At 41.2% G+C, this 22,621-nt stretch overlaps 1 protein-coding gene across 2 annotated transcripts in view; it reads right to left on the bottom strand.

The window, feature by feature from the left end:
• Nucleotides 1–22,621, bottom strand: part of lamb4 (laminin, beta 4) — a 120,739-nt gene that overhangs the window by 72,812 nt on the left and 25,306 nt on the right. For both annotated transcript variants that reach the window (XM_043713613.1, XM_043713614.1), the window contains exons 7-14: nt 22,016–22,079; nt 15,884–16,098; nt 14,398–14,518; nt 13,322–13,510; nt 11,858–12,037; nt 3,868–3,980; nt 2,475–2,554; nt 1,447–1,597 (exon numbers count right to left, since the gene is read on the bottom strand). In XM_043713613.1, the coding sequence (XP_043569548.1) occupies nt 1,447–1,597; nt 2,475–2,554; nt 3,868–3,980; nt 11,858–12,037; nt 13,322–13,510; nt 14,398–14,518; nt 15,884–16,098; nt 22,016–22,079 (1,113 nt within the window). The remainder of the gene's footprint in view (nt 1–1,446; nt 1,598–2,474; nt 2,555–3,867; nt 3,981–11,857; nt 12,038–13,321; nt 13,511–14,397; nt 14,519–15,883; nt 16,099–22,015; nt 22,080–22,621) is intronic.

Below are 22,621 nucleotides of genomic sequence, written 5' to 3'. Positions count from 1 at the left end.
ATCTGTTCAGATGATGGCATTGTGAAAATCTCATTAGATGATAATGTGAAGGTGCAGGTGTTCGACGGGTTTGGACACAGTCAGAAGTCACATGACGCCAGGTTATAGTCCAACAGGTTATTTGAAATCACAAGCTTTCAAAGTGCTGCTCCTTCATCAGGTGAAAACTTTTCTTGATGAAGGAGGAGCATTCTGAAAGCTTGTGATTTCAAATAAGCCTGTTGGACTATAACCTGGTGTCGTGTGACTTCTGTCAATAGATTAGTAACACCAAGGCCAAAGTTAATGTTCTGAGGACAACGGTTCAAATCCCACAATGGCATCTAATGGAATTTAAATTAAATTGATTTTTGAAAAATCTAGAATTTGCAGCTAATCTCAGTGATAGTAAATATAAAACAATCAATTGTTTTAATTCAAAAATCACCATCTAGTTCACTAATGTCCTGTAGACAAGGTATCTGCAATCTCTACTTGGTCTCGCCAAGTGGGACTCCAAGATTCACAACAATGTGGTTGACTCTTATCTGCCTTCTGAAGTGGCTCAGCAAGCTACTCACTTCAAGGCCAATTAAAGGTGGCGAACAATTGTTGGGCTTGCCAGCAATGCCTACATCCATGAAAGAATAAATGACAAATTTAATGCATGCCATTCTTGTGAGGAACCTCTTTTCTACCTCTGTTTCCTGAAACTCTTCACCACTGGGTGCTCTTTCTGTTATGTTTGCATCTGGTGCATACTCATTGATAGAGACTGATTGCTACAATGTGTCAATGAGGAGAGTATCATAATACCATGTGTCTATCAGGGTGGTAGAAGGTGAGCTAGCTAGATTGTGATCTCACTGATCTGTAATTGAAGAGTTGATGCATGGCGAGAAGCTCAATGTGATGTTTTTACACTAATAATGTCACAGTTATGTAATACGCTAAAGTTAGGATTGTCATGCTGCATGAGATAGGCACAAGTAATATTTTGTTTCAGTCATGAAATACAGATTGGTTTATATTATTAAGGTCGCAGAATTACATGAGAAGCAATCAAATAATGTACCACCAGGTAGGCTTCAGTGTCCACATGCAAACCAGAAAAATGCATTTACATCTCTTGGTTTACAACACATTTATTTTTAAAAAGGATTAAGAATATATCAGATTTCCTGTTGGTCATAAACATTAATGATGCTCTTGATAGAGAAAAATTGCCTGCAGTTCAGAGCAGCTCTATTCATTTTAATGGAGGCCAAGGAACTAATTTGTCTCTGGTTCAAAGCTGATTAAACATGCATTATGTTCAGCCAGTGACTTTATTATTTAACTCTTATTTATTTAGGTTTGAGTGAAAGTATTTGAGTAAGCATGGTTATGCACTCAATGTCATTTTTGTGCTAGCAAAAATCTTAACTGAAAAATTAAAATAAAAGGAAACGTTTTAACGATACCAACCAAAGAACCGCTATTCCCTATTGGTTTTGCAAGTTCAGCTTCATACAAATAGTAATCCAATGGAGCAAAGAAGTAGCCTGGAGCTGGTTCATTACACTGGCGCCTGATAATGTTGGGTAGACAGCGACACTGTCCGTCATGCAAGGAACAGCTGCAAAATATGGAAAATACATTCTGAGCTCACTGGCACGAAGAGGAAACAAACGATCTCACAATGGCTACGGTGTAACACAGTTCCCTATTTCCTCAGTAGGTGATCTGCCTCTGTGAAGATCTGCTTGTACCAGTTCAAGTTCACCAACCAGGAGAGACATGACTTTGCAAACGTAATGGTAATTGCTCAAGAAAATTTATTCTGTTTTCCAGTTAGAAAGCAAAATTAAATCAATTAATGGTTATTATTAATATCCAGCAACTTGGATTAAAGAAGTCAAAAGCAGACAAGTAAAATTGTTTGAAAATTTACATAATTGGTAGTGATTATGTTAGAAGCATTATTACCTTCCATTTTGAGTCTAAGAGATGTACAGCATAGAAACAGACCCTTTGGTCCGACTCATCCATGCTGACCAGATATCCTAAATTAATCTAGTCCCATTTGCCAGCACTTGGCCAAGATCCCTCTAAATCCATCCTATTCATATACTCATCCAGATGCCTTCTAAATGTTGTAATTATACCAGCCTCCACCACTTCCTCTGGCAGTTTATTCCATACACGCATCACCATTTCCATGAAAAAGTTGCCCTTTAGATTCCTTTTAAACTTCTCCTGTCTTGCTCTATGTAAATTTTCACTGATTATCAGGAGACTATCAATAATCAGCCTTCATAGGGTTAAATGCTTTTTCACTCGGACAGATTTCCTATGAAATAGCACATGGTGAACACAATACTGAATTGGTTTACAATGATGCAAGTACCACACTCTACAGTATGCATACAACCATTCTGCTGTGAAAGTAATGTTGTATTTTTAAGGTGGCCTGTACCCTTAAGGCCAGTGGCATCACTAACAATTATACTTACAAATTATCATAAGCCCCTCCAATGTCACAGTCACAAGGGGAACAACCGTAGTTAATGTTTCCAAGACCCCAGTAGCTTGGCTATAATAAGATAAAGTAACACAGTTAGGAGCAATATCACAAGGTAATTTAAATAAAACAATCCAATGACTACCTTCAGTCTGTGCCTTCATTTGTATGGGGACAGTCATTTCTTCACAGAGGATGTCATAACCGAGCCTGATACTGCACTTATCTGACATCCACAATCTGAGCAGGAGCTGGAATTTACACCATTTCCTTTTTTTAATCTCATTAGTCCAGACCTGCTGAAACCAATTACAGAGTCCTCAAATAAAATGAACAATTGTGGATGCAAACAAAGACAGAAGTTGTTGGTGAAACTCAGCAGGCCTGTGTTTTGAGTTAACAAGGGTCACTGGACTCGAAATTTTAACTCTGTTTTCCTTTCACAGATGCTGCCACTCCTGCTGGGTTTCTTCAGCAATATCTGTTTTTGTTTGTAGATTCCTCAAACTTGCCTCATCCTATCATACAGCATTTTTGTTCAAGTCAGTGCACTCAGCCAAAGCCAAAGATCAAATCATGACATTTCTTTCTTCATTCATTCCTGGATTATGAAGTTAGATTGCTGAGTTTGTTCCAGTTGTACATCAACATTTCTCTCCTCTGACTACTTCAGTCAACTCAAACTGATCTTTTTAGTTCTATCTTTCCCTAAATTGACAGAGCTTGAAAATCTTGGGATTCAAGACTGAGAAGAAATACCTTATCTTCCGGAGAAGACTTAATGTGGGGAGCCCCACCCACCCTCTGATCTAAGTACTCTCTCTATCAAATGTGTTTTCTGCCCTCCCGTAACAAGAGAGTGTGTCTCAGAGAGTTCCTAACCACCTGTTCGAATTTAACCTATTATGCCTTTGTGAGAGCTCAGTGAAAGACAGAGAATTGAAATGAGATCGATTCAGATCCTTGGAAAATCTTCAAATGCCATGAACAGAGTTGATAGACAGAGCATTCCAATTGAACGACTACTTTTCCAAAAGTGACAGCAAGTACTTGTTGGAGCATTTCCAAACAGGTTGGCATACTTCTCTTTAGTCCTTCCTGACCTTTTTCCAGGGCAGTTAACATTGGGCAACAAACGTTGCCCTTGTTTGTGAAAAGCCAAGAAAAAAGCTCAATCTACTGCATGGCAATTTGTTGCTGAATCAGGTGAAGTCACTGGTCATTGTCACAAGTTGATCACTTAAATGGGTCAGTCCCTGTGAGAATGGTTTCCAATCTCTGGGGCTGGTGGGGGTTCAGGTTCATTTAGGCTAATAAGCTTGCCCACATGCAATAATGATGGTTTGAAGATATTTAATAAGGTGAAAACTTGTAATGTAACATACCAGACACTGTTCACAGTTTTTCCCAGTGACATATCGATGGCAATGGCACTCCCCACTGATAGCATCACACACAGAATGTACTGACACACTGCCACGTGAATCACATCGACACTCTGAAAAATACATTCAAAATCAGATTATTTTTGTCAAACATAATAATACACTTTGCACCAAAAATCCAGTTAGAGCAACATAGACATTTATTAGATCTACAACTAATCCTTGATGTTCTTGACTTCACCCTCACCATTAATCATGTGTATGTCTTGCTCCCCTATCGCTGAAACAACTTTCGAAAAGCTAAGTTTCCTCTTACTAGAGTTGATTTTCATAACAGAAGTACACTGTATTGTCAGCATGAGACCAGTGCCGTTTTGCATCTTCAGATTTGCTCCTATTGTACTTACATTTTGTGGGCATCAAATAGGCTCCTCACTGTAGCTTGTTGGTCTGAGGGATTGAAAAATCATCTGTATTTTCTGCAATGAGTTACCCATAGGCTGGGGAAAGGGGGGCAATGCTGGGAGGGAAGTTTGGGACAAACTAATGGCATGTCTCATGCGAAAGAAACAGAATTGTTTCTTTGTTTATTTGTAGAGCAGTTTCCAATGATCTCTGTGAGGATGGTCCAATGCCTGTAACAAATCAGTGGAGCAAGGTGCTACACATACTTCACATACTTGTACCTCAAAATTACTAGAAATGGGCTCAGACTAGAAGCAGATTGGCACTCCAAACATCCTTCTTAAATGGTGTCTGTCATGATGGCAACCAAAATGCCAGTTTGGTAACAGTGCCAACACCATTTTTGAGCGCAACAATTTTACTCTATTTGGAGAAAGGAAGTTAAAATCAGGTCTGACATTGAACTCCTTATAAAGCCGAATCCAGTCTTGATTATGAGATTCCATATCCAGACTGTCAAGTTTGCTACTTCCCACATGTTCTTGGTTAGTGTATAGAGAACACCTGTTATTGATTTTCCACCTCTAGGCCAGAATCCTATGGCCCTGGAGATGGTGAGGGAGAAGATGTAGGAAGGGCAGGATAATGTTGTACCCAAACCCTGCCTCCTTATTGCATTCCCACCTATGTTGGAATTAGGTTCTGGCTAGAAAGGCCAATGGTACCCTCCCTCCTGCCCGCTGCCAGGTGAGGTGCTTAAGAGGCCAATTGTGCAACACTTAACGACCTGAGCCAAACAACTCAGCAACAGGTGGGCTTGCCAACATGTGGCATTCCCTGATCAAGAAAGGGTGCAGGCTGCTTGTCAGCTGTTTGGAGAGGGTGTGGGTGGCAGGCTGAGTGGTCTCGATCAAAGGAACATATTGCCAGAGTCATAAAGATGTACAGAATGGAAACAGACCCTTCAGTCAAACTCATTCATGCTGGCTAGATATCCTAAATTAATATAGTTTGTTTTCCAGCATTTGGCCCATATCCCTGTAAACCCTTCCTATTCATGTACCCATGCAGATGCCATGGGTATTGGGCAGGGGCTGACTGCTGGCAGTCACCTTCTGTCCTTGCTTTCAATGCCCCCGCACCCCCACCCCCCCCTTCCCTGCATACCTCCCCAATACATCACTAAGATAGGTCTTGGGATTATGGAATTGCATTCTCTTGCTGCTGATCAGCATGGGAGTTGTCTACTTCAGATTGGGCGGCACTCTAATTGCAGATGAGGTCCTGCCAGAATTGTGGAATTGCTTATTGGAAAAGGTATACTGGGCCTTTCTTAGAATAGGCAGCATTGGTCTCTCATTGGGTCTCCTGCTAACAGGCAAAAACCTCACCAAGGGGAGATTCCACCCACAGCATCTTCCAATTAAAAGAAATATGGACTCTCATTTTTTAATGACCTCTTGAACACTTTGTCAGGTTGCCTTATCTTCATTCTGTGGAATAGGTGTTTTTATGTGGTGGGATGACAGAGATTTTATATATGTCTCATTCACGGGTTTTGAAAAGATTTGAGGTTCTGGATGTAGGTTTGCTTGCTGAGTAGAAGGTTCATTTGGCAAACCTACATTTATATCTCATTCAGTTAATCAAACCCAATGGTTAACAAGCTACCCACATTGTTAACTCCAAAAAGGAGTGAAGGAAATCTTGTGAGACATTGAACGTTTAATTGCCTCCTTTCAAAGTAAGAATAAAATGACCTATTACTTTCTTGATTGTAAAATTATGACCTAAAGTGTTTTGCATGCAACAGTGCTGGAAACAGAAGTGAACAATTATTGCAAAAGGAGTTTGGAAGGGCACTTGAGGAAAGTCACTTGAAAGCCTCTCGGAATAGAGCAGGGCCAATGGGACTGGCTGGATTGCTCATCAGAGAGCCAGAATGGACTCACTGCACTGAATAGTCTTCTTTTTGTGCCCGTTTGACATTACTGCACATTGTGATGTCAGTGATATCATTTAATTAAAGGTGTATCAGTTAAGAAATTTAAAATATTTTGGCAGTAGGTAAAATGATGATTGTATCAAAGGTTATGGGCCGGGTTTTCTGGGGAGTGCAATCTTACACAGATTGCCCCTTCAACCCTTAATTTCAGAGAGGAGTTTCCACTCAGGTCTTCCTCAAAAATATGAAGCTGTCCTTCCATTTGGTAGCAAAGAAATGTCAGAGTGGAGTATCAGGTGAGTAAGAGGGCAGGGTGCCAGATTGGTAAGGGAGGGGCAAGGTGAAAAAGTGAATGATGTAGTATTTAAGGGAGATTGAGGTGGGGGTGTGGGAACAGGGAGACCTCACGTTGTTCAGATCCAGCAGCAGTTAGGGGTAAGGGGATTGGGTCAGTTTTGGTCAGGTCTGGTGAAATAACTCCAAAGAGGCCGGCATCCCATCACTAGTTTAGTTTAGTTTCCCTACTTTGTGGAAACAGGCCCTTCAGCCCAACCAGTCCACACTGACCCTCTGAAGAGCAATCCATCCAGACCCATTTCCCTCTGACAAATGCACTGAGACTATGGGCAATTTAGCATGGTCAATTCACATCTTTGGACTGTGGGAGGAAACTGGAGCACCTGGAGGAAACCCACAGACATGGGCAGAATGTGCAAACACCACACAGACAGTCACCCAAGGCTGGAATTGAACCTGGGACCCTGGTGCTGTGGGGCAGCAGTGCTAACCACTAAGCCACCATGCCGCCCCTTTATTAACACAAGAACAGTTCTTGACTATATTATTGCCTCATTCAGAGTCAGGCATCAGAGTGTCAGCTTCTCTGATAATCCCCTTTATATTTGTCAGCCAGGACTCCTTGATTGGGTCAGATTAACAGCCCCAATCAGGGAGCTTGTATTCTGTCAGGTTCAGCTGGCTCACCTTGTTACAATTACATTAGGTGGGAAACCAGGTCAGTTCCAACAAACAGCTGGGATCAGATCTCTCAAATGGGAAGGGATTTGAGCTGATCCTGTTCAGTAGTTGGAAATGGGCTGTTTGATCAGGGCATGGGAAATATAAAGGGAGTGGTGGAGGTGTAATGGGGATGTGTGAGGTAAATGAATGGTCAGTTTAATAATTACTTGGGGGTCAGACCATATATTTCCTAATCTATTTTTCCCCGAGGAACTATTTTACTTAATTTCTTTGGAACTCTCTGATGTCTTGGAGACTTTCAGAGGTCTCCAGGCATGGAGAAATTGTCCAGGGGGATATCCAATTTCCTGGGCACTTCCTTCAGAGTGTGCTACGGTGTGGATTCTGCAGTGTCCCCATAAGCAACTCTTATCTGGAATAACAATTGGCTGGCCATCGGAAAATCCGGAGTAATGAAATTTCCACAGGCAGTCACAAGATATTACACCAAACTGACTGAGCCACTGATTTCTCGAAGACAGGGAAAAAAACAGTCTTGCAAAATGGGCAAAGATGTGGAGACTCTTATGTGCTAAATGGTAGCAATGTTACATCTGTTAAAACAGATGCAGTGGGACTCAATTTTAGGAACTGAAGTCATGTGTCCAGAAATGTTGAACATATTTTGACGCAAAATGGGGGCAAAGTTAGGATTAAGGTTAAATTCCACTTTATGTGCATCCCAGTCACTTGCAAATATGTTAACAAAATGTTTTATAAACACTGTTTTTGGGATCCTTCAGTGGAAATTGGTCTGGTTTGACTGAATCAGGGACAAACTCGCTTCTGCTGAGGTTTTTTTAGATGTGGACATGGTCTAGCCAGCGTTCAGCACTGAATTGGATGTTTAATTTAGTTTTGAATTGATGTAGAGGGAAGAAAACCTCAAGTGCCATACTTATCATTTGCAAATAGCTTCACTAACTGCTGCCTATCATCCCAACAGTGTGGAAGGAGGCCATTTGGCCCCTAAATCTGCACTGACCCTTTGAAGAGTATCTCACTCAGACCCATCACCTCCATACTATCCCCATAACCTTGCATTTCCCATGGCTAATCTACACATCCCTGGGCACTCTGGGCAATTTAGCATGGCCGATCCACCTAACCTGCACATCTTTGGACTGTGGGAGGAAATCTGAACATCTGTGGGAGGAAATAAGAGCATCTAGCAGAAACCCATGAACACACAGGGAGAATATACAAACTCCACACAAATAGTCATCCAAGGCTGGAATTGAAGCCGAGTCCCAGGTGCTGTGAAGCAGCAGTGCTAACCACCGAGGCACCGTGCTGCCCTATCACTGGAGAATGGTGAGAGGGTCAGTTTACTCACTGCTCTTTCAGTCAGGTGAGTTGCCATAGAGTAGAGGCAGCTTGCTTTTTGAATTTTTTGTGACCTCCAGAACAATTTGTTGTGCAGGCAAAAGGATTATTTCTAGAATCCATTTAGCAACTAATTTCCAGACCATCAAATTTTCAGTGCTGTGTATTGAATCTTTCAAGGGGAATCTTCAGCACATTGTTATTTCACCCCTATTAAAATTGTTATTTGATAGCACAAATCCCACATACCCCTCTCTTCCAGTTGGCTTTCAAGAGTGATGTAGATCAGACCTAAAGGGCAGGATCTTTCCCTGGGCAAAAGTGGGGATACTGACATGGGGCTAAGTCGGCCTCTCAGTCCTGGAGCCTGACCAGTGGAGTTATTTTTCTCTCATAGTCACTGTCCTGTTAAAAAGGGCTGGAGAAATGTGCATGCTACTCAGCCAATCCCAGGGCTGGAACATCACTTGAAGAGCGACTGAGAGGCCACTCTCAGAACATGAAGGTCCTCAAACTAGAAGTGCTCTCCAAGGCAAAAACTTCAACTAAAACATCAGAAGAGTCAAGCAGGCAGAAGCAGAGAGAAAAAGCCATCAGTCAGTCATCCCTCAGTTAGGGCTACAAGTGTGGCTCTTCCTCATTGTGTCCCTCTCTTTGGGTGATGGATCTTCTGAATCTGATACCACTGTCTCCCCCCCACCCCCACCCTCCCCCCCCACACACACAGACACACACACACATACAGACACACACACACAGACAGACACACACACACAGACAGAGACACACACACACAGACACACACACACAGACACATACAGACACACATATAGACACACACACACACACAGACATGCGCACACACATGCACACAGACACACACCCAGACACTTGGCCGTCAGAAAGAGATAGCCAGTGACTCCCCATGAAGCGGGCATCACTCAGTTATTCCTGGCTGCAAAATGCCAGTTAGCTGGCAAAATCCCCTCTTGTTGAAGGCCTTAAATTTATGTATTGGCCATCTGCCAGTGAGTATCTGAAAACGGATCCATTTCTCCTGGAAAGACCTCCTGTCAGTGGGAATGCATTGGAAGCAGCCTTAACACAGCTCCCCTAATTTTAGCTTTCACCCCCTCCTCCAGGCCAGCCATTATGGGCCAGGAAAACGCAGTTAATTCACATAAACTGAAATTCCCTTCTCTGGTGTCAACTAGTACAATATTCCTTAACTTTCATTAGAGTCATAAAGATGTACAGCATGGAAACAGAACCTTTGGTCCAACCCGTCCACGCCGACCAGATATCCCAACCCAATCTAGTCTCACCTGCCAGCACCCGGCCCATATCCCTCCAAACCCTTCCTATTCATATACCTATCCAAATGCCTTTTAAATGTTGCAATTGTACCAGCCTCCAACACATTCTCTGGCAGCTCATTCCATACACGTACCACTCTCTGCGTGAAAAAGTTGCCCCTTAGGTCTCTTTTATATCTTTCCCCTCTCACCCTAAACCTATGTCCTCTAGTTCTGGATCCCCGAGCCCAGGGACCGCAACATGACCTCCCAACTCCTGTACTCAATACTCTGACCAATAAAGGAAGGCATACCAAACTGCTTCTTCACTATCCTATCTACCTGCGACTCCAATTTCAAGGAGCTATGAACTTGCACTCTAAGGTCTCTTTGTTCAGCAACACTCCCATAGACCTTACCATTCAGTGTATAAGTCCTGCTTATTCTGTCAGCTTATGTTTAAACACACTTCTATCATGGGGACTTTGTGAACTCAACATTCCTGTTTCGATAAGTTCGTAATGGTTTGGTTAATTTTGCAGTTGCAGCATCAGAAGAAATTGAGAGGTAATAAATGGATGGTGAGAGCCTCAGTAAGCAATGAGCTGAGGCAGCAACACAGATGGGAGATTTACAGAGATAGAAGTCATCAGTCTTCATTTTGGAGAGGATACAGGATTGAAACTCCATACAGGATCAATTAGGACTAAGACATTACAAACTGTCTGGCACCATCTCAGACAGTGACTAGCAAGAGGAATGTGGTTGGTGGCCAGAAAATGGAGATTAAGTTGGGGATCAAAGACAGTAAATGACAAAATCTATGGGAGAAAGGAAGCAAAACAGACTGCAAGCACAAAAAAGAAATAAAGAATTGTATTTATATATCATGTTTGATAACTTCAGGACTTCCACAAAGCATTTTACTGGCCACTAACTACTTCTGAATGCATTTAGTGCAGTAATGTAGGATACAGAACATTCAATTTGTGCACAACACATTTCCACGGCAGTGATGTGACAATGACCAGATAGTCTGTTTTCATGGTGTTGGTTGAAGGATTGGAAACTTCCATGCTTTTCTTCAACATAACACCTTTTTTTTTTAGATTAGATTAGATTACAGGGTGGAAACAGGCCCTTCAGCCCAACAAGTCCACACCGACCCGCCGAAGCGCAACCCACCCATACCCCTACATTTACCCCTTACCTAACACTACGGGCAATTTAGCATGGCCAATTCACCTAACCTGCACATCTTTGGACTGTGGGAGGAAACCGGAGCACCCGGAGGAAACCCACGCAGACACAGGGAGAACGTGCAAACTCCACACAGTCAGTCGCCTGAGATCCATGAGTTGACTAGAGCATCATAGAATGCCTACAGTATGGAAGGAGGCCATTTGGCCCATGTAATCCACACTGACCCGCTGAAGAGCATCCCACCCAGACCCACCCTCCTAACTATATCATCCTGCATCTCTCATGGAAAATCTGCCTAACCCACAGTCCTGGACACTATAGGCAATTTACCATGGCCAATCCATTTAACCTGCACATCTTTGGACTGTGGGAAGAAACTGGAACAAACCCACACCAACATGGGGATAAAGTCCAATCTCTTCACCGGCAATCACCTGCGGGTGGAATTGAACCCGGGTCCCTGGTGCTAAAAGGCAGCAGTGCTAACCACTGAGTCACCATGCTGCCCAGTGTAGATGGTACATCTCATCTCCTAGATGACACCTCTGATTCCTTAAGAATTGACCAGGTGCGCAAACTTAGATTGTGTGCTTAACTGCTTTGGCTATGACCTCAACCCATAACTTTCTGATTCAGAGGTGAGAGTGATACTTTTGAGTCTTTTCTGACAGAATATGTTAAAATATGCAAATGTGGATTGCACATTATTAAGAATTGAAAATATCAAAAGTAAGAAAATGCTAGTATCCTAATAAATAATAGAAGGATAAAACTTGTTCTTTTAGTTCAGACACACCTTCACATCCTTCAGGGTTAACAGCACTTAGTCCAAAGTAGCCAGGTTTGCACTGGTCACATCTTGTCCCTTCAACATTTCTCTTACAAATGCAGCGTCCAGCGACTGTTCCAAGGCTTGGGTCTGTGTGACTTTCACACATCCCATTGTTTAGTGATCCTCCTGGATCACAGTTACAGGCTATGAGTCAGAGAACAGGCAATAGGTCATATGTTATGCATTTCTAGGTACTTAAACAAGACTTATTTCTAACATTATTTCAGGCTAATCTCTGAAGTAATACAATGTTGCCAATAAGGACTTAATAACTTTAAAAAATAATAATATTCACAAGTTTTGGAAAGCAAACTGAAGTGATCCACAACGTTTCATCTTCCAAAGCCATGTTGTGTTGTACATGTGATGAATACTGAATTATTTTCTAGCATTTTCATGACTTAAAAATAGAGACTATCTCATATACTAATCAACTAAATCTTCTCTAAAAGTCCAGGTTGCTAGATATTTAGTTAAAAATGTGTAAGTATGGGGACGTTAAGGAAATCATGTCACTAGACTTCATGGGTTCAAATGTATAATTATTGAACAAGGACGTTGGCAGTCTCCATAAGATCTTTAGGATGTTCTCAATTCAATTAATTAGAAGAACTCTAAGTTGTGTTTTTTAAGCAAGTAACTTTTAAGGTTATTAAAATAATTGAATTCATGTTTATCCTGAAATTGCCTGGTAAATTCATATTCTTTTCAACTGTTGAGGTCGGATAATATTTATAATTTATTAAAGCTTAATTTTAGGTTCATTACATTATTGAGGATTGTTTTGGCTAAAATCAATTTACAAACTTTTGATGTCAAAATTCTCACAATTGAAAGTAGTGTTGAAAGCAAAGCTTAAAAAAGACCAGCATTAACTTTTTTGCTCTGTTTTCTTCCCATTGGAAGAGATAGAAACACGGGATTTGTATCCTGAGAAAATCTTATCATTTCTCAACATAGTTATTTTAAACCTTCTTTTTTATTGTATTAAATACTGTATTTTAGCACCTGATTTTATGTTTTTCAGGTGCTGAATTCAATTCATAGCAATATTGTTTCTAAAAGTCTTTTACAGAGGTAAAGGCATTTGATTTCACATGGCATAGAGAGATTGAACTGTGTGAACTTCCCACAGTACTACTTGATATGTCTGCATTTAAAAAAAAATGATTTTTACAGACTTTTGCTGAGTTAATATCTCAATCTGAAGAGAAGTTTGCACCAAGATTACACAATCTGCTGAAACAACACATTTAATCTCAACAATAAATAGAAGATTCTTTTAAAACATTGTTCTCGCTGTTTTTACATTTTGCATAATTAATTTGTGTAGTGGTCACTTTGGCTTTGACCATTAGTTTTTACAATGCTTCACTTATAGTCAGAATTAATCCCAAACTGTGATAGAAAGTAAGAAAGAAATCCTACCGACACATGCGTATGGATCAGAAATCATTCTCCCAGGATCCTGGTAGAAGAAAGGCTTGCATTGGTTACAGTTTTGACCCATTGTATTGTGTTGGCACTCGTCACAAATCCCACCACTGACTTCTCCGCTGGCCAAATATACTGCCATGTCAAAATGGCATTTTTCAGAATGTCCATTGCAGTTGCACCCTAAAAAGGAACAAGTATATAGTTAGACCTAAGGAAAAGGACAAATTGAAAGCTGATATGGGAACAGTTAAAAGTGATCTTCAGTGTTTGGTAACCATGTTAAAACACGTACTTGATTCAAAACTCTTAAGCAAAATACAAAGCAAAGCAGTTTAAATTTGTCAGAGCATGAATTCCCCTGTAATACTTTGAAGAGTGCTCTGGGGTCTCATGCATGCACGTGCAAGATTCAACTTGTCACCTCTGAGTCATTTAAAATTCTTTTAAACTTAAACTTGTTTTCACTTTCAAGAATACTAAAGTTACATTTTAAAACTTGCTAATTTAAAAAAAAGAAAATCTAATGAAACTATTAAATTGTTCTAAATAACGTTGTTAAAATATTTTTCAGTTCGTGAAAACCAAATTGCTTACAAATGGCATACTAAGTATTGATTAACTACTGCTTATATGTTGTGCAAGATCCAATTCCAGCAATATGGGTAATGCTCTTTTGTAAATTAAATTAGTGAAATTTCCGATCTTAAATACACCAAGCAATATACTTAATGCAAAATTTTCAAAAAAAAAACACATTCTAAAACATTGCTGAATTGCACTGATTCTTGGAAGATATATGTTTGGTGATACGCAAGTCACTTCAAGTGAAAACATGAACAAAAGATCCCACAAACCCACTCATTAAAGCTAACACAGTTTTCACTTGATCACTGATTGTGTCCGAAGTGAAAACTCTAGTCCTGCATATTTCTCTGCTAGAATATTTGAAAATAGTTATACAATGTGTAAGCTTTCATTTTTCAGAATCCAAATCTGTTTTCAATTCTGTGTTTTAGGGACTTATGAGGCAAGTTAAACTGATTATTAATAAGTGCAACAGTTCTTACTTCTGCATTCGTCTCTCTCTGATCCTATCGCTGGTTGCCATGGTGAATCATTGTAAAAGTCCTTACATCTTTCGCAGTTTGCACCATCTGTATTGTGCTGACAGATACACCGTCCGTGAACCTATGGAAACATTTATATTTGAAACTGATTTGAATAATGGTTTTCGCTAATATACAACTATAAATTATAACTCTTATTTGTGAATTTGAAGTTCTATTTTAACATCAATCTCCAGAGGAAATGAAGTAATGCCCTCTCCAGCACATGTAGTTTAGAATTTGCATTTACAATTCTTCTGTATCATTGGCCTACTCTTCCTAGTCCCTCACTCTATGCTGTACTCCAACATCATTCCTCCTTCTAACATGAGACAGCTTGCAACTGTCTTGAATTTGTTAACCTTGTTGAGCATTTCCCACCACTTTCTTTTTATCCTGTGAAGCAATTTACAGCATTTTCTACATTAAAAGCACTATACAACTCCAAGCTTTCACTTAGTCCATGATATTTGGGTCTTCAGTTTGTTCGCAATCTTTGTCGGAGATTTGTTAAGCTTTAGTCCCAATGTAATTATCAGTAGATTTTCTTCTACTTTGACACACAATATGTATTTATAAGATACAAGATATTTAACAAGTGTTCCAGCACATGTTTGCTCTGTTATATTCATTTTATTGATTATTTGTAATACTTTATTATTTGTAACTCATTGGTTAGACCGCAGCTAAAGGATTACGTCCAAGCTTGGGCATCACAGTTTACAAAGAGTCTCAAAATTTTGAAGGGTGGACTGAAGAAACGTGCATGAGGGATGATGGATTTAGCCATGCAGAGAGAAACTGGGACTGTTCTTTACAGCAAAATCATTAAGGGAAGATTTCATTGAGGCTATCAGAATTCTTTTGGGTTTTTGATAGATCAGATAGGGAGGAAACCAGCAGGAGGGCTGGTAGTCAAGGTAATAATTAAGATATTTCACAGAAATATCCAGCAGGCAAATAAGGAGATTTTTTTTACATTGCAAATTGCTACCAACTGGAATATAGTGCTTGAAAGGGTGTGGACGGATATGTAGCGACAAAAGGAAAGTGGATGCATAGCTAAAAAGAAAGATTTACAGGGCCAGAAGGAAGCAATAGGAGTTTGAGACTTACATTGTATAGCTATTTCAAAGAGCCACTACTAATGCAATGGTGATAATGGCCTCTATCTATGTTGTGCCATTTTCACGTAGTCCATCCTTTGAGCCTGTTATCCTGACCCTGTGCTGTGCCCCGTTCTTTGTTACTTCCAAATACAGGTGCCCCTGGTGGCAAGAATATCTACCTATAACATGAAAAATCCATCAAGGTCAACCATAGATGTCCCCAGTGGCACGTTTTCATCTTTATGGTCACTGTCTGTATTTAATTTTCTGAAAATAATTGCATTATGTGTGCTTTTGAAATTTATCATAGGGTAACTGAATTTTGGTGAAATTCTTACCATTCCTTGCTGGTCAAACACATCACCTCTTATATTTTCAAGAGGAATACACTGGCTGGCATGCCCATAGCAAAAGCAGCTCCCACGAACAACCATTTCATACAATGCGTAATAATATTTTTCATTAGCTCTGGCCTGTCTCCTCCGCAAACGTGTATCTCCAAGTGTATGCAGCTGTGTGAAGTTTATCCGTAGATTGGTAAAAGTTATAAGCTCTGTGGAAGATACAGGACAAAGGCTTGAAACTGGAGGTATGGTTTGTTGTACTAAGTATCCAATTGTTCTTCCATTGGCTTCAATAGAAATGAAAACAATGGGGATTTTTAAAATGGGTGCCCAAATCACTATTGTCCATTTGGTGCTGAAATCAGTTTTACACCCACTGTGCAGCTTGTCATTGGTAAGTGAATCATTTAGCATTAATTACACATACCACAAAAACCTATGAGTTACACAATCAATTGATTCCCCAATAAAGCCCTTTGAAACTCTTAACAACAACCATGTATCATCTTTTGCTTACTAATGGATAGGATGGAATAGCATTGACCATATTGCTAACAGTGAAGAGATAGCGTGGATCGTTTGACCATTAAGAACAATTGAACTTGAGGAAGAAACAGAACTTGAGTCAAAAACCACTTGTGGCTTGTGAATTAAGCTCATGGTGTAAAATGTAACATATTGACATGGATAGGAGACTGGATAGTTAACAGGAAGCTGAAAATGGGTGTAAAACAGTGGTGCACTTCAGAGATCAGCGCTGGGACCTTAACTGTTCACAATTTTTCTAAATCACTTAGATGATGGGATGGAAGGGATGGTTGCCAAATTTGCTGATGGCACAAAGATAGGTAGGAAACTGAGTTGTGAAGAGGACACGAGGAGGTTACAAAATTCTGGAAGGGATAGATAGGGTAAATACATAAGCAAATGTGAAATAAAATCAGGAGTTGCTGGAAAAGCTCAGCAGGTCTGGCAGGATCTGTGAAGAGAAATCATTGTTAATGTTTCAGATCCGGTGACCCTACTTCAGAAGGGTCTGAGGACGGGTCACTGGACCCGAAGCATGAACAATGATTTCTCTTCACAGATGCCGTCAGACCTGCTGAGCTGTTCCAGCAATCTTTGTTTTTGTTTCTGATTTACTGCATCTGCAGTTCTTTTGGGTTTTTTATTTCTGGTAAAAGAAAATGCCCTGGTTGGGAAGTTAAGAAACAGGCGCACAATTTAAAAGTAAGGGAGATGAGGAGATTTTATTTACTCAGAATTATGAACTCAATGGGCTGAATGGCCTCCTCCTGCTCCTATATTCCTACTTTTGAATGTAGACTTGCCAGCCCTTTTTGTGTGTTCCTTTGTAACCATGACAGTGGAATGATTTCAAATTAGGGTACAACTAGTCCTGGCCGGACCCTTGAGACTCCATGTGATCCTGAGGGGACCGAATGTTCACTCACATGCTGCAAACAAGATCAGTGTACTCTCAACCACAGGAGTACCTACATCTCCGATTACTTCAATAATTGGAAACATGTGATGGCAAGACCACGTGCAATCAATGGTCGGAGGATAAATTGACTGAGGATCTAGGGAAAGGATCACAATCTGGATCTCCCAAAAGGGTTTTGGGCAATAATTCTACCTATTGATTAAATAAATGAGATCTAAACCCCCACTCCTTTGCAAAAGGAATTGAAGGAGCGGCCCTGTTAATTCTCCCTCAGATCTTGCTGATAGAACACTTTTTGTTGCCTGTGAAAGCAAGTAGGATCCAAGATATGACCTTAGATGTGAGGGTATTCAAAACACAGAAACAGATATGTATTAGGGAACTTCTTCATAATCTGAAAAATCTCGGGGTCACCAGTGAAGTTCGCTGTTGAAATATTCCCAGAGCTATGTTGAGGTGCACCTGAAAATTTCTATCTTCTTCATTCACCAGTTACACCTGAAGGTTTTCTGTTTGATTCATTTATGGACTGAGTTTTCACCACGGAGAATCACATTTGTCTTTCGGGTTAGAGACCTATCTCTGATGAATGATCAGATTTTCACAGGGTTAGCCCTGAATTGATTTGGAGAAGATTTCCTGTCCAGTTAGAGCCAATGAGGATGGGAATGGACCAGATGAAGTTTCAGATTCATTTCGGCATGCCATGGTAGAAAACGCTGAGGCTCTTGGTTGTCCGAGGGAGGGATCTGCAATTTGTGCCTCCAGAGGAAAGTGAGATGCCACAGCAGAATTGGAGCCTGGCACCAATGGCAGGACACACCCTCACTGATACCAAGTTAGATCATATGCTGGATGCCACAAGGTAGAGGTGGGTGGTCCTTTTTCCAAGAGGGGTCGCAGGTGGAAGCAGTTGTGTAAAGTCTTTTGTTCTGGAAGGGTTAATTTTGAGGAGTGCATCAGATTTTACCCCATTATTGGTGCCATAAGGGTTTAGATGGCAGGAACAACTCAGGCTCACAATGGAGACAAGATCTATCAACTAATCATCTCCCTCATAATATTAGTAACAGAGTTTATGATCCCAATGTAACTTGCTGCTGATTGCTTTCATACAGTAAACCCATATCTTGTTTAATGCTTTCTCATTAGATTACCTAATAGTTTTCATCTGTCACACTAGACCTAAAAGTATGATGGTGCAACAAATCTACCTTACAATGACCGAGAATCCATCTAACTTATACAACATGGTGAACATTGGTGAAGATTCATCACGCAACATGGTACCAGTGCTGGGCATCTCTTCACCTTACAAGAGAGACCACTTTGTCATGCAGCTGGGATGTCTCTCTTTTCACCATTGTTTCCCTGTGCCTGGAATCATTCCATCCTCAATTCCTGGTTCTGCTTCTTCTCCCATGAGCTGTCTCCTTCCAAGACCTCACTGTCCCCAAGGTCCACAACTCTCCGGAGGGCCACACTGTGGGAAGTGTATCAGAACAGCACAATGACCAATGCCCTTGCAGGACAGTAATGGAAGGCACTACCAGATACTGCAAATGGATCTTTAGACCTCAGTGGTGTGCTCAATGGTAGTCATTTGGTCTGGGTGGCAGTGGTTCTATCACTTTGGGCTTCTCTCTCGGGCACCTGTAAGTGGCTGAGTCACCACCTCTTCAAGGGATACCCCTTTTCACCTAAAGTTCTGCATATATTTAGGGGCTTGGTGTAAACATCTGAGGTTCTGTGGATTGGTAGAGGATGAAAGAGATGTGGAAACTCTAGGAAAATGAACACAGCCATAGAAGTAGTTCAGTTACAGACAGGTTGGACATTGAGAGTGTGGTGAGCATTCTTTCTGATGAACCTCACTGAGAGGTCAGTCAGTGCCTTGAAGACCGTCCGGGTATAACACATGCTAACCTTCACCTGATGGCAGCAAAACCCAGTGCTCACTGCAAGGCCCTATTCCCTGTTAAATGGATGTGCTGTCCAGCTCTGACAAAGTGGACATCAGTAACCAGCAGGATGCAATGGTGTGGAGTTACTTTTGAGATCTTGCTAAGATCCACAGCAGGTCCTTGAAAAGAACCAGAAATGAAGAAGCTGAATAACACAGAGACTCTGATAGTTTCGTGCTGCAAGCTGAAAGGTTGCATTGTTAGAACATAGAACATAGAACAGTACAGCACAGAACAGGCCCTTCAGCCCACGATGTTGTGCTGACCACAAATCCTCATGTATGCCCCCTCAGATTTCTGTGACCATATGCATGTCCAGTAGTCTCTTAAATGTCACCAATGACCTTGCTTCCACAACTGCTGCTGGCAACGCATTCCATGCTCTCACAACTCTCTGTGTAAAGAACCCGCCTCTGACATCCCCTCTATACTTTCCTCCAACCAGCTTAAAACTATGACCCCTCGTGTTAGTTATTTCTGAACTGGGAAATAGTCTCTGGCTATCGACTCTATTTATGCCTTTCATTATCTTGTATACCTCAATTAGGTCCCCTCTCCTCCTCCTTTTCTCCAATGAAAAAAGTCCGAGCTCAGTCAACCTCTCTTCATAAGATAAGCCCTCCAGTCCAGGCAGCATCCTGGTAAACCTTCTCTGAACCCGCTCCAAAGCATCCACATCTTTCTTATAATAGGGCGACCAGAACTGGACGCAATATTCCAAGTGCGGTCTAACCAAAGTTTTATAGAGCTGCAACAAGATCTCACGACTCTTAAATTCAATCCCCCTGTTAACGAAAGCCAAAACATCATATGCTTTCTTAACAACCCTGTCCATTTGGGGTGGCCATTTTAAGGAATCTACGTACCTGCACACCAAGAGCCCTCTGTTCCTCCACACTGCCAAGAATCCTATTCTTAATCCTGTACTCAGCTTTCAAATTCGACCTTCCAAAATGCATCACCTCGCATTTATCCAGGTTGAACTCCGTCTGCCACCTCTCAGCCCATCTCTGCATCCTGTCAATGTCCTGCTGCAGCCTACAACAGCCCTCTATACTGTCAACGACACCTCCAATCTTTGTGTCATTTGCAAACTTGCTGATCCATCCTTCAATCCCCTCATCCAAGTCATTAATAAAAATTACAAACAGTAGAGGCCCCAGAACAGAGCCCTGTGGAACACCACTCACCACAGACTTCCAGGCAGAATATTTTCCTTCTACTACCACTCGCTGTCTTCTGTTGGCCAGCCAATTCTGTATCCAGACAGCTAAGTTCCCCTGTATCCTATTCCTCCTGACCTTCTGAATGAACCTACCATGGGGAACTTTATCAAATGCCTTGCTGAAGCCCATATACACCACATCCACAGCTCGACCCTCATCAACTTTCGTAGTCACATCCTCAAAGAACTCGATAAGGTTTGTGAGGCATGACCTGCCCCTCACAAAGCCGTGTTGACTGCATTTAATCAAGCCATGCTCTTCCAGATGGTCATAAGTCCTATCCCTCAGAATCCTTTCTAACACTTTGCAGATGACAGACGTGAGACTTACTGGTCTGTAATTGCCGGGGATTTCCCTATTTCCTTTCTTGAAGAGAGGAATTACATTTGCCTCTCTCCAGTCCTCAGGTACGACTCCAGTGGAGAGCGAGGATGCAAAGATCTTCGCAAGTGGCGAAGCAATTGCATTTCTCATTTCCCAAAGCAGCCGAGGACAAATCTGGATTGGGCCTGGCGACTTGTCAATCTTAATGTTTGACAAAATTTTCAGCACATCAGCTTCCTCTATCTCTATCCATTCCAGCATGCACACCTGCTCTTCAAAGGTTTCATTCACTACAAAGTTCGTTTCTTTTGTAAAGACATTGTTAGGACACAGATATCTTTGATCACCTGACTGGAAGGTCGGACTTTCCTGGGACATTGTTTCTCAGTCATCTCCAGGTAGTTCTCTATTAATCAGTCGATTTTGCGTTGAAGGTTTAACCTTTGTTGTTGCCCTTCCCCTCTCTCTTCTCTGTAACCGCTCCCCCCTCCCCAATCCATTGTTTCTCAGTCATCTCCAGGTAGTTCTCTATTAACCGGTCGATTTTGCGTTGAAGGTTTAACCTTTGTTGTTGCCCTTCCCCTCTTTCTTCTCTGTAACCGCTCCCCCCTCCCCAATCCCAGAATTATGTCCTTGCTGTGGAGTGTGCTACTCTTATCATGGGCCAGGGGGGCACAATCTGTTTGCTAACCCCCACCCCCATTGCCAGCTGAAAATGCTCGACTCTCCTGTTCTGTTCTGTTCTGTTCTGGTGATATCAGGGAGATGCCAACCCCATTCAACACCTGCATGCTTTAAATATATCATCGCAAACCTTTTAAACAACTTTCTAAAAGTCTTAATGACTCAGAATTCCAGGATTTCTCTTGTGCTTTTCTTTCACTCTACTCCTTGTTGTTAGGTCTGGGATCGATGCCTTGAAATTGACATACTTCCTGGTATTTTTGCAATATTCCTCTACCTTTTCCTCATTTCCTGCCATTCCTAAATATCCCGTGCCTGTCAAGATTCAAAACCTGCTCCATCTTAAAGCACCTGAACTCAGTTAATAACTACAACAGAAGAGGTCAGAATTTGAAGATTGTAGTCTTGCAGGGGTTCAGACTCATACACTCCAACCTCTGCAACAGTTGGCTGTTTACGTACTTACTATAAACGTACATACCTCGTATCTCGTGGCTGTATGGATCATTGATTTGGAAATGTGGGTCCAATGCTTTTAGAACAACCTACACAAATATTTTAAATAGAATTTTATTAAACCAGCAAGCTATTCCATTACTTTAAACTGTAACATTAAATATTTTTAAAAAGATCAATAATCAAATATCGGCATCAAATTTTCATGGTCAGGGCTTTCACGCACTGAAGGACTGTACCACATTCATGTAGGTCTAATTCACCAGTATAGGTAATTACTTTCAAGATGATTGTTTAAGTCTGTAGGTTATTAAGAGGTGCTGAATACTTTGTGATCTATAGAAGAGAATTCGTTAAATCACTAGTTTAGACAAAGGGTAGATTATTATCTGATTTTGAGAAATAAAATATGGTTGGGATTGGCTATAGAATGAGGAGTGAAAGAAGGGGTTTGGAATGTTTATTGCCTTTTTAACTCTCCCACTAATCAGTTAACGATCTGAACAGGGAAAGTTGGCCCAGAGACCAAGTAGCCACTGAATGGCCATTTAAGTGCCTCATTCCATTTCTGGGATATTACTATTTCCAAAATAGGAGAAAGTGAGGTCTGCAGATGCTGGAGATCAAAGTT

Source organism: Chiloscyllium plagiosum, chromosome 23 (genome assembly GCF_004010195.1).
Source record: "Chiloscyllium plagiosum isolate BGI_BamShark_2017 chromosome 23, ASM401019v2, whole genome shotgun sequence".
In the NCBI taxonomy this organism is placed as follows: domain Eukaryota; kingdom Metazoa; phylum Chordata; class Chondrichthyes; order Orectolobiformes; family Hemiscylliidae; genus Chiloscyllium; species Chiloscyllium plagiosum.
Note: the sequence above shows the minus strand (reverse complement) of the source record. Positions and strands in the feature narration are given on the sequence as shown.